The sequence below is a fragment of the Sitophilus oryzae genome, unplaced genomic scaffold, assembly GCF_002938485.1.
Source record: "Sitophilus oryzae breed Bouriz unplaced genomic scaffold, Soryzae_2.0 scaffold_1307_pilon_pilon, whole genome shotgun sequence".
In the NCBI taxonomy this organism is placed as follows: Eukaryota; Metazoa; Arthropoda; class Insecta; order Coleoptera; family Curculionidae; genus Sitophilus; species Sitophilus oryzae.
This window is the reverse complement of record NW_022145957.1, coordinates 2234582-2247481: the sequence shown is the minus strand read 5'-3', so window position 1 is coordinate 2247481 and position 12900 is coordinate 2234582. Positions and strand designations below refer to the sequence as shown.

General features: G+C 33.0%; 1 protein-coding gene across 1 annotated transcript in view; it reads right to left on the bottom strand.

Annotated features, from left to right (window-relative positions):
* The window catches only part of LOC115874888 (inactive rhomboid protein 1), a 143175-nt gene that overhangs the window by 46712 nt on the left and 83563 nt on the right, over positions 1 to 12900 (bottom strand). Inside the window, exons 11-12 of the mRNA XM_030890187.1 lie at positions 7578 to 8180; positions 1640 to 1789 (exon numbers count right to left, since the gene is read on the bottom strand). Of these exons, the coding sequence (XP_030746047.1) occupies positions 1640 to 1789; positions 7578 to 8180 (753 nt within the window). The remainder of the gene's footprint in view (positions 1 to 1639; positions 1790 to 7577; positions 8181 to 12900) is intronic.

The window sequence follows — 12900 nt, the reverse complement described above, 5'->3', positions numbered from 1 at the left end:
ACGGTTATAGGTAAATTGGACATTACAAATAATAATTATAAAATACCATATTATTATTAAATAATGATAGATAACATTCTACAATTATTGTAAGATGTTATTTAAGACATTTTGACCAAATTTGACTGGTCAAATAAGAAGTGGTCAATTGACAGTCAACTGACCAGCCCCAACACTACTCATTGGCATATTTAAAAAAGTATTTTTTTACAAATAGTTTTGTACCGCACACTTGATATTTCTAGTCAAATTGTTGTTGTGAACCGCAAACCAATATGCGAAAAATAAACCATATGCGAAAATGTCAAAAGTTGACATATGATATGTCATTCTATTCAGAATAGACTATATATAGTCATTCTATTCAGATCATTTTCTATCGAATAAAGTAAAAAAATACTGGGAGTACTATTTAAAAATCAAAAGTTATAGTCATTTCCGGTGAAACAAGAAGTGACCGAAAACAATTGAATACGTCAATCTATCCTAATTTATGTCATATACTAACATACCAAATCTCGTTTTTTTATCTGAAAACAAAAAAGTTATAGGTGTGAGCCCCCTTTGATAAACACCCGGTAAACAGGGTGTAAATAAAATTAAAAATAAGGGAGGCGATTGTTTTCTGAAAAATAAAATATGTTTTTATTTTTTTGTTTTGTTTTGCGTTCTCTTACAAAATTATTTACTTATACGGGGTGCATTAAAATCAAAATATAAATCTCAATTTGAATATCCACATTTAGCACCAAAGAGAATAATGTTAAATGTACAATTATCTTTGTCTTCACACTTCCATACCTTAGTGTCTTTAGTTTCAAACCTCCGGTTTATTCTTTAAACTGTTGACTTATTCAGCCGTTTAGCCATCAGTAAGTTATTCAGAAGTTGCAAAATTCATAATAATTTTATACAAAATTACTTTGTTTGATACATTCAAATTTTTGTAAACAAAATGTGACATCGACTTTGATAATGACATAATCACATTTTTGCTGGTATTTTAATTGTAGCTTTCTCTGGGCCGTATTACAAATTTTATTAATTTGAAGGTAGATTTTTAAAAATAACTTTTAAATGACTATTCCAAATGAAACGAAATTCTACACAAAAGTGCAACTTAACGCCTCTTCAAAAAAGTCTAATACAACTTTTGTATAAAATCATCTGGGGGGATAATATTTGACCTTTTCAAAATTAACATGGGATTTCCTATGTCCCGTGTTTCGATGCATCACACGATATACGGTATATGATCACTAGACAAATATTCCATTGGTAAATAAACTAGGTATCAATTATTTTTGCTTCCATTGCGATAATCGGTTACTTTTGGTCAAATATGTTGATTTTTTTACCTCAAATTGGCTGAAAATTGAGATACTTACGTAAAATTAAAAGAGAAACAACTTTTTCAAACAAAATTTTTCAAATTTCAGCCAATAAACTCATTTTTAGCCATTTATAATTATAACTGTCAACTTTGACAGATACCGGAGAGCAACAGGTTAAATTTTCCAACGAAGTAAAGAACGAAGTCAAATTTCACCTAAGACAATATTCTCCAAATCACATCTCGTTCAATTATCTTATTTTATTACCTGATTAAAATTTTGAAACAACATTGTTGGTTACTTACCTCGAAGCCATTCTTTTCCTTCTATCCAACCATCTTTGTTGCTCTTCATCTTCATTTTCACCAACGCCGAAGAAATTTGCCGTTTCCTTTTTAATATAGTTTTTAATCATTTCTTTTTTACTAAGGGATCTATTGAGCGGTGGTCTGCTCCTGAAAATATACAAGATTAAAAATAAAACTGAAAATAACTATAAAATTTGCATCATATCTTGCTTTGAGTATTTTTAGGAGATATAAATAGATATTTGCCCGATAATTGATATATTTTTTAAGGTGCCCGGTGGCGTAGAGGTACATGCTCTCGTCTACCAATCCCAAGGTGTGGGTTCGATTCCCACACCCGGCATTTCATCAGCCGACTATTTTTATTAAAATAAAAATAGTTTGGGTACCTAGGTCGACTCAGCCTTAAATGAGTACTTGGGATTGACAATCCTGAGGTAATAATAGGCGGTTGAAGCGTAGTGCTAGCCACATTACCTTCCTTTTGTATACCGAACGGCTCTAGTATAGCAAGCTGTACCTTGCTACTCCCAAGACGTTAAACACTATATACGGGAGCTATTATTATTATAAATAGATATTTCATTTTGTTTTAGATTTTCACTGCAAAATTCAACATCAATTTTGACATTGATATAAGTATATGAAATCCCGATTTAATAAATTCGAATTTTAATCACTTCAAATTCTACATTTTGAATAATTTGTACGTATTTGTTTTTGAGTTATGAGAGATACAAGATTACTAAATTAGACGAAAATTTAAAATAGCCCTGTCCTGGTTAAACAAACATAACAATCACAATATATATTCTCTATCAAAAGTTACAAAAAGTACACTAAAAATATAATATGATCTTTAAAAATCAAATATATTTCGTAGATCAGTAAACAAATTACTCCAAAAGAAAATGTATTTATTAAATACCAAACAATTCTCGAAATTAAGTACTAAATGGACAAAATTTCCCTACGTTCCTTACCCTCGTCCAATAATTCTTGGTGGTCGAAATATTTAAATGACTTAAAATTATGCTTCTTCAAAATTCGCCAAGCAGTTGTACGAAGTTTTTAAACAATTTTTTCAAGCATTCTTCACTTATAACAGAATATCTTTTGAAGAAGTAATTCATTTATTATTTCTCAATGATTCTGAATGAATATCTTATTAAAGACTAAAATTTTTTAATTTCAGTCTTTAATAACAATTCTTGTTGAAATTATTCTTTTTACATTTATATTCTTTTTCGTCATACTATATTGTTATATTATTATAACATAAGCAAAATCAGAATGGAAAAGATGCATATAACGTCCGCCGGACGTTATCATAACGGCCGGCGGCCGTTAAGTTTCTAAGGTAATCGTAACGTCTGTCACCTGCAACAATGACTATTTATTGTCAGTTGGACTTTTCAAAAATTGGGAAAATAGACCATAGCGAGATGTCGCGAGAAATTCCGTTGGAAATACAGGAGGAAGCGGCTGCGGCTACTCAAAATTTACTTCCGACTATAACCAGAGAGAGATATCAGCAGGAATATGACAATTTTTGAAGTGGCGGCAGGATAGAAGTATAAACAGCGTAAATGAAGCGGTATTGCTGGCTTATGCTAAAAGAATGTCTGAAATGTATTCTCCTACATCACTGTGGACAAAGATATCCATGCTGAAGCTTGCGTTGAGAGTATATGAAAACATCGACATATCAAGGTAAAAAGCCATTATATTCTTCGATATTTAATCATACTCATCTAAATTATATTTGTTCATAGATTTGGTAAACTGTTCATGTTTCTGAGGCGCAAAAACGAAGGTTATTCACCAAAAAGCCAAAGTTCTGTCGGAGAATGACATAAATAATTTTCTACTGGATGCCGATGATTACACCTGGTTACTCGAAAAATTGTATTGGTGCTTGGTATTCTTGGAGCTTGTAGGCGCAGCGAGCTTTGGTCACTCACAGTTGATGATTTCGAAGATTCGGAGAAAAATATTCTTGTCTCATTAAGAAATACTAAAAATAAGAAAGATAGGAAATTTCTTATTCCAAAAACGGGCCTTCCGTTTGATGCCTATGGTTTATACAAAAAATACATCAACCTGCGTCCTCGTAACTTTGACAATCCAAAATTTTTCATTGGTTACAAGAAAGGCAAGTGTGTTAAGCAAATCGTCGGTATACATACCATCGGGAGCGTACCGCAGAAAATTGCAAAATTTTGAACTTGGAGAATCAGAACGTTATACAGGGCATTCATTTCGTAGATCATCAGCAACCATGCTCGCCGAAAATGGTGGTGATTTACTATCGCTAAAGGAGCTAGGAGGATGGGAGTCTTCAACAGTGGCAGAAACTTACATAGAAAATCAGTTTCCAAAGAATGAAAATAACAAATCAACTTTTTTCATGATAGCTCCAAAAATAATGTGTCTTTAGTGGATACAAATATTTGCCATTCTTCAGTAGCATCATCTTCTTCTATAAAATCTGTAAATCCCTGGGAAGGATTACAGATTTCTAAGAACAACAAGTGCACTTTTAATTTCCATGTTCATTATCATGAAAAATGAATTTTAGTATAAGACATTATGTATTTTTATCCTTACTTGTGTTATTGTTCAATAAAATTTGTTATTAAATAGTAGTGTTTATTGCTCTAAAAAATCTGCAGTATGACGAAAAATCTAGAACGCAACACGGCCGATAACAAATAACGGCCTTGGCTGCTTATGATCCTCGGCTATCGCCTCGGATCACAAACTTCAGCCCGGCCGTTATTTGTTGTTTATCGGCCTTATTACGTTAATAACTATAAAGCTCCGCGCGCACTGAAGGGGTATCGGCGAGAGCGAGCGGCGCGAACGGCACGACCGGTCGGAAAGTCGATTGTAGCCGCGCACTGGAGTCGCACGATCGACGCGCGACGGTCGAGAGTACCGTCACCAGCATAAATTTGAGCATAGACGAGGAGAAGTTTATTCAACTTTAGTCAAATTCATTCGGCATTTCAAAAAATTATAAAGTATTATTACTATTTATATTTTTATATTTTATGCTTTATGATGGAAATTAATATTATTTAGGTCTTAACCAAACACACATTAATATATTTAGATCTTAACAAACTACATAAAATTAGTGAAATAGAGTGGAAGATGGGGATAAAATATACTACATGACTCTTAGCTTGACCGATTTTAACAAATTTGGTATCATTCAAAAGGGTTTAATTTGTTCTTTAAAGACAAAGCTAGAGAAAAATAGTCAAATAAAACTTCTATTTTTAGTTTTTTAATCTAAATAAGTGTCATTACAAACATTTATATATAGCTGTTATTTTAAGTTTTTAAAATCTTTGTTTTAAGTCAGTAGTAAATAAAACGAAACTTGTGTTTAGATTTTGTTTAATGATTGACGTTTCGACCAATTTTAATTCGGTCTTCTTCAGAATCTATAATATACGTATAAATGATGTCCTACATTTGTGGTAAGAAAAATTATATATTAAACACATTGTTAGTGATAAAATAGTATTGTATATTATAGATTCTGAAGAAGACCGAATTAAAATTGGTCGAAACGTCAATCATTAAACAAAATGTAAACACAAGTTTTGTTTTATTCACTACTGACTTAAAACCAAGATTTTAAAACCTTAAAATATAATAAAAAAGTCAAAGAAAATTAAAAAAAGAAAAAATATATAGTTTTTATTTTATAGTACCGTATGATCGAAAAGAAACGGCATCAGCGATGGCCATGAAATGAAGGTCGGTGTCATTTTATATGTAAATTTATATGGGAAATGTCATTTATCGTCATTTCCCATCCAACTGGACGCCGTTGTTTATCATACGGTAGAGATATGTACAAATATTTTATTTAAACATAAATATTATTTTCTCTATTTGTACCTTGTACGGAGCGATCAACATAGTAACATTATTTATCAGCTGTAATTACTAACGTCAAAACAAACAAAAAATTAAATAATATGATAAGTTTTTTGACGATATTTAAATTAGATTTCCATACTAATGTGAGATAATCAAAACGAGATGAGAAATAAATGGGTTTAATCGGAAGGTTTTCTAATTCAGTTATTGAATAAGTGTATTAAACAATATGGGTTACGTGCTTATAAGAATTTTTTATAAAAAACCGCATATTAAGTATGATATGGTCTCGTACACTTTCGATTAATAATTCATCGGAAATGTTTAATGTAAAACCGCTCCACTAAAAACAGTCGCCCGGCGTAGACTATTCGTCCCCCTCCCATGCATTCTCTGATTTCGCCTGATGGCGCCGATAGCTCGAATGGCGCCGATAGCTCGAAGAGCACCGATCTAATGCGGTGCGCGGGCTTACATTTATTTCAACGTAAACTGAAAATTACGTGCTGCTCGCTCGCGCCGATACCCATTCAGTGCGCGCCCTCCTTAATAACTCTTCTGACCAGAATCCCACTAAACTATTTTTTTCTTCAGTTGTATATTCATATTTTCAAATTATTTTTGGCAATTTGACACTGAGGACGGAATTCGCCGCCAAACTGACGTTGCCAAATTTATCACTTATAAAATAACTTAACAAACTAAACAAAAAAATATATTATTTTTATTTTCAGAACTATGATATAGAAATAAAAATCTATGTTTGAAACAAAAATACTTTGTAGCAACAAAAATAATGATATACCGGGTGCGTCTCAAAAGTGGCTCACCCCTAAAACTCTTTTATTTTTTTTCAGATAAAAAAACGAGATTTCGTATGTTAGTATATGCCATAAATTAGGATTCATTGACGTATTCAATTGTTTTTGGTCACTGCCTGTTTCACCGGAAATGACTACAACTTTTGATTTTTAAATGGCACCCTCGGTATTTTTTTACTTTATTCGAGATAAATTGACATTCTGAATAGAATGACATGTCATATGTCAAATTTTGACATTCTCGCTCAATATAAAATCGCATTTTAAATTTCAATCTAGAATGCCATGGCTGTGTTAAAAACACTAATTAATTTAATCAAGGATTCCTGGAAAAACAAATTAAAAACACTAATTCTTAATCAAGGAGTCTTGTCCTGGGCAGTTAGAAAATGCGTATTTTTAATCAAATCTCAATTTTTTCAAATGGAACGAGGGTGGCTAATTAGCATATTCGGAAAAAGCATTTTTTACGAATAATTTGATACCACACACTTGGTATTTCGAGTCCAAATTTCGTTACGAACCGCAAGTTATAATTTCAAATAAATCATATGCGAAAATGTCAAAAGTTGACATATGATATGTCATTCTATTCAGAATGTCATTTTGTATCGAATAAAGTAAAAAAAATATCGTGGGTGATATTTAAAAATCAAAAGTTGTAGTCATTTCTGGTGAAACAGTAAGTGACCGAAAACAATTGAATACGTCAATCAATCCTAATTTATGTCATATACTAACATACCAAATCTCATTTTTTTAACTAAAAAAATAAAAAAAGTTATAGGGGTGAGCCACTTTTGAGACGCACCCGGTATAGAAGGGGCATTAAAAATATGAAAGTATATTATTAAATTAAACGATCAATTTGCTATTGCCGGACTATTTTTGTGTCTTCATATTTATAAACATTGACTGCTGAAAACGAGAACATCTTGGACACAAATTGCAAAAAAATGTTTCGAAACATTTCCTTTAAAAGTTTTGATTCCGCATCGAAACATTTCAGGAAACCGCTAGTGCCACCACATTGGAAACACATGTAATAAAGCCATATAAAATAGGTTTCAAAAATGTTTCCTATTTGTGGCATACCGTTTCCATTTTGTGTCAAGAAACAGACACAATTATTAGAAACATTACCTAAAATGTGTCCAAAAATGCTACTTGAGGAAGCCTAGTTGCAACAGAAATAAAGAAAAACTATAAAATACCTTGGTGTTCTCTCGCTTTGGCTGTAATTAACCCTCTTTCCAGCGGGTCTATCTGATGCCTCGCTCCTTTGTAATCCAGCTCGATTGTCTTGACCGATTCTTGAATGTTCGCCAGAAGAGGTCGGCATGGATATTGCTCTCTGGACTGAAATTCCACACTTGCCCGATGATGACGGTAAATTTTGAGTAGGAATTTGAGATGTTTGGCTACCACTTGCCGATAAAGGTAGCGCTTGTATATTTGGTATGTTGGAGGTAGAAGCATGAGCGATTTGAACATTTCGGTTTGTCGGTACGTTTACTTGAGGTGTTAAGGTTTGATTCGTCGATACAATGGTTTGGTTGAGACGTTGTCTGGGAGTAGAGTTATCTCTTCGATCCTCACTCGATCCACTTAAACTAATACCCGATTGTTCCGTTCCCGAACTTGATAATACAGTAGTTGGAGTTAAGGACCTTTGATTCGTCGGTGTCAGACTTCTACTAGTTTGAACATGACGCGGCGTCAGTTGAGAAGAACTCTGAGATTGATCGCTTGAGATAGAGTGATGTTGCGGTATTGGTTGGCTTGAAGATTGTTGAACATTTGATGCGGAATTTCGCCTGAAATAGAGATAAATACTAATTTAGGTTACCTAATTATAAAAATATAAATTATTATAACAAACAAATTTGTTACCACAAGTGAAATAGAAGCCATAGAAGTAGACTTATAGAAGTAGCACGAATAAAGACTTTTATTAATCACAATTAATAAAATTAAAATAAATAAAAATATTAATGCAGTTTTGTCAAACTATCCTAGATAATGTTATTAAAACATTAGTAATATATTATAACTGTTTAAACATAAGTATCAAGATTGTCTGGATTGCACCTAACCGATGACAATCATCCTTTTTTTACTTGAATGCATTAGCGTAACTAGCAATTTATCCTGGGGTGGGCCTGGGGGGCCTGGATTGAGCCCAGGGGGGGCCTAGGGCTTTTGTTTTTTTCAAAAATGAAATAATTTTAAAAAACTCGTTTTTTGAATAAAACGTTAACATGCATTTCTCTATCAATAAATTTCATAGACTTGGTTATCAAACCGTGTTCCCGTAGATTACTTTTATCCTGGATTTTCTAAAGACCTACAGATTTTCTAAAAAAATAAAAATTAACACACTTTTTGAACACAACAAAATAATATTAACTAAACAAAACTAGAAAACGTCATTTTTACTGCATCACAAGCAAATAAAAATTAATACAAGAGTCATAATTCAGGATTTCGCTGGGGGGTGCCCAGCAGTACCTGGGGGAGGCCCGACACCCCCAGGCACCCCTGTAGTTACGCCAATGTTTGAATGTGGTAGACAATGAATCAGTATTAAAACTGAAAGAATTTCGGACTACCATTGGCTATGAAACAATGGCTGTGACACAATGGCTATGAAATGAATAACGTTCTCATTTTATATGTAAAATTATATGGGGAATGTCATTGATGTTCATTTTCAAGCCAACACGATTCGCATGGCAACGAGAATACCAAAATCAACTGCCTTGCGTTTCGCTGATCGAATACCTGCACTCACCACTTTGAAAGCGTAACGTTTTTATGTCAAAGTTACAGAATACGGGCCCCAGAAATGGCTCTGAATGCCTCTTCTTCAATGTCAGAGGTTATACTTCCCGAATCGCTCATTTTTTAAACTAATGACATCAATATTATTTACTGTCATATTGACATTGCCATGCATGGTGTTATTTGAACAAAGGTATTAAGGTAATTGACTTTTAGGATAGATATATAGTTAAGTACAATAATTTTTAAAATTAATTGTGTGTTTTTATAGTTAAACGTAGAAAAAATATTGTACAATACACGCCAGTTAACTCCATTAAGATAATTTCACACGCGTATCTTAATGAGGCTGTTAACGCACTGATATTGTAAATATCTATTACCTAATTTATTATTAAGTATTATTACTATTAGTTATTATTACTATTAGTCCAACCTACAGCAATTTCAAATAAAAAAATACTGGTATTTAAGATAATTACAAAAAAAACTGATTTTAAAAAGTTTTAACATCCTTTAACTCTAAAACTATGCATTTCCATACCCATGTTTATAGGAACTTTTTTTCATATTTTTTGACGAAGAATACTTATTTAAAACTTTCTCAAGTTAATGATATTAATTTTTTTAAAGGTTTCTATTAGACTTGGAAAGGCAAATTAATAAAATTGCGTTTATCTCATCAAGGAGGCCGAAATAGACAAAATACCAAGAGGTAACTTTTAATCGGCATTAAACTGCTTACACCATTTCGCTAACAAGAGAAAAAAAAAGTCAGTGGCGTACATGCTTTTTTTAAAAAAAATATTCCTGGTGAATATGTCGACATATTTTTAGCTTTAAAATATGTCGCATTTATAGTAACTTTTACCCTCAAAATTTCATTCGAAACGCTAAAAGTAGTTTAAAGAAAATTACAATAAATCGAAAAAATATTAAGAATTTAACACCCTGTAGTTACGAAACAAAGCAGAATCGGACCTATGTTGATATGAAAAATAAATCTTATTTTTACGTGAGGAATCCCCCCCACGAGAGATGGCACATTTTTTTTGAAACACCCTGTATATTTCAAACATCTTAATTTTGATCTTAGTAAAGTGCAATAATTGAAACTTCACTGTTTTTTGTGGAGTTTTGTGATTTAGGCTATCGAAAGATGCGTACAATTTATCCTAGATAGGAACTATAGAAAACAGAAAATTGGCATCCTATCCGATAGTCAAGCAGCACTAAACGCGATCGACTCAGTAACCATCAATTCGAAGTTGGTCAAAGAATGCCTAGAGAAGCTCAACAAATTAGGCAAAGAAAATAAAGTCCTCCTACTCTGGGTGCCTGCTCACCAAGGGATAGAAGGCAATGAAAAAGCAAATGATCTAGTTAGAAAAGGAGCGAACACTTCAATAACTGGACCACAACCGTTCTGTTTTCCAAGCGGAAAACAACTGAAAGCGGAACAAAAGAATCTAGAAAACATCCGTAATCAGGAATGGGTGTCCTCCAACGATTTAAGACTCTCGAAAGTTCCTCAGAAGGTACGACCGAGAAAAATCAAAGGTTTTCCTTGATTTAAGTAAAAACATTCTTCGGACTATCACGGGGTTTCTAACAAAACACTGTCTCCTCAATGAATACCTCAGTAGGCTGAAGCTGAAAAACAACGGCGAATGCAGATTCTGTGGGGAAACACCTTATCACTAAGTGCGCCGAGACGACGACCATTCGTGCCATGAATTTTGGCACGGCTGATGTCGAGGACGGAGAGCTGGCCTCTGTGGAGCTGTCTCAGATACTGGCTTTTGTTAGCTGAGTTATAACGTTATAACTCAAGAAAGGGGAACACACAATAGATTTGTAAGGTGGCGGTGATTAACTCCCCTCCTAAACATTCTACGACACCTGCGTCTATGCATTATTTTTTGCAGCGTGGGCAACTCCTAAAAATTCTGAGCACGCGTCGCAACTTTTGATGTTGCACGCAGTAAAGATATACTACATGTTGACGAGCTACGCCAGGCAGTTATGGAGGGCAGGCGTATTCAGATGAGGATTCGTTGAGCAGTTTTTCGTACTGCAAAAGTAGTTGTGTCTGACCTTAGCTTTAGTACCGCCGTATGATCGAAAAAAAAACGGCGTCCAGTTGGCTGGGAAATGACGATCAATGACATTTCCCATATACATTTACCTATAAAATGACAGCGATCTTTAGTTCATAGCCATCGCTGACGCCGTTTTTTTTCGATCATACGGTATAAGAATAGTACTTCACTCTTTCCTTAGTCTTTTTATTCAATGATTTATAAGCTATTATAAAATATGTAAATTAAAAAGAAGTTGATATCAAATTTTAGGATGTAGAATGCGCTGACTCGTTATTACGTTCTAGCTCGTTAAGCGTCTATTAAAACCAGAAATTTATTTGGGCATGTATTCCATGCAAATAAGCAACGGATTTATGTGTATGATATTAGTTTCTAGGCCGTCGATAGATAGAGCCGTGGCTTAGGCTCAGTAATTAAAATGATATTTAAATTTATTTGCATAAAATTTCACCATTATATTACATGATCCTATTAAATGATATCCAATACTGCTATGTAATCAGTAGACCAGTAATTTGTACGTTGAATATTGAATATGGTTTAGCTCAATAACTTAGTAACTGTAACATTATTCCAGGCCAGTCCAGGACAGGACAGTTTACTCGTTATAATTCCGTTTTAATATATTCTTTTGATGATAATAATGTTATTTAATAATTAATTTATACCCTCAAATCCAAGAATTATACTTCTTCAGCTAATGATAAACTGCCGATGGACAAATGCCATCCAGTTCAAGAGGACCCAGTCCAGGACAGTTTACTCGTTATAATTCGGTTTTAATATATTATTTTGATGAAAATAATGTTATTTAATAATGAATTTATACCCTCCAATCCAAGAATCATACTTCTTCAGCTAATGATTAACTGATGATGGACAAATGCCATCCAGTTCAACAAGACCCAGTCCAGGACAGTTTTCTCGTTATAATTCGGTTTTCAGCGGCACTTCAGCGGCGCCAAAATGCACCAAATTCAAACAAATACATAAGGCATATACGTGAATGCTACATACATATAATATGAAATAGAATATATGTTTAGTTTTTTTTTCTTAGGTTCTGGGTCCGGCAAAAGTGCGTCGGGTATCTGTAGCTCCTAGAATAAACAACTTGGGAATTTTGTGTGCAAATCTAAAGTATGTATTACGATGTATTTCAGGAAAATAACTTAACCTCTACAGGGCGACTCAAAAAAGTGTGAGTGGATCAGGATGATTTTTTTAAATGAAACACCCTGTATTATTACATTTTTGGCTTCCTTTCTGACCACTTTACAGAATCTTAAGGTCTTTTTATATAAGTTTTCATAGTTTCAGTGATATTAATAAATTTAAAAAAAATATTTTTTTCAGCCTTTTAAAAAAATTATTAAAAATACAAGAACTGTCCTGAAATCAAAACTATATTAGGTGTTTACTTTACATGGTCTGTAGTTACTTTGCTATAAATATTGTTATCTTAAATCATACAGGGTATTGAAAATTCTACGCCAAATTTTCTAAAATATAAAATAATTTTTCTTCGTTATTTTAAATGGAACACCCTGTATATTATTCTTTTAGTAGATGGAGAATTAAACAACAAACATTTTCTGTATTTAGAGTATTTCAAAATTTTTAACGGCTTCGCAGATACTCGCGATAT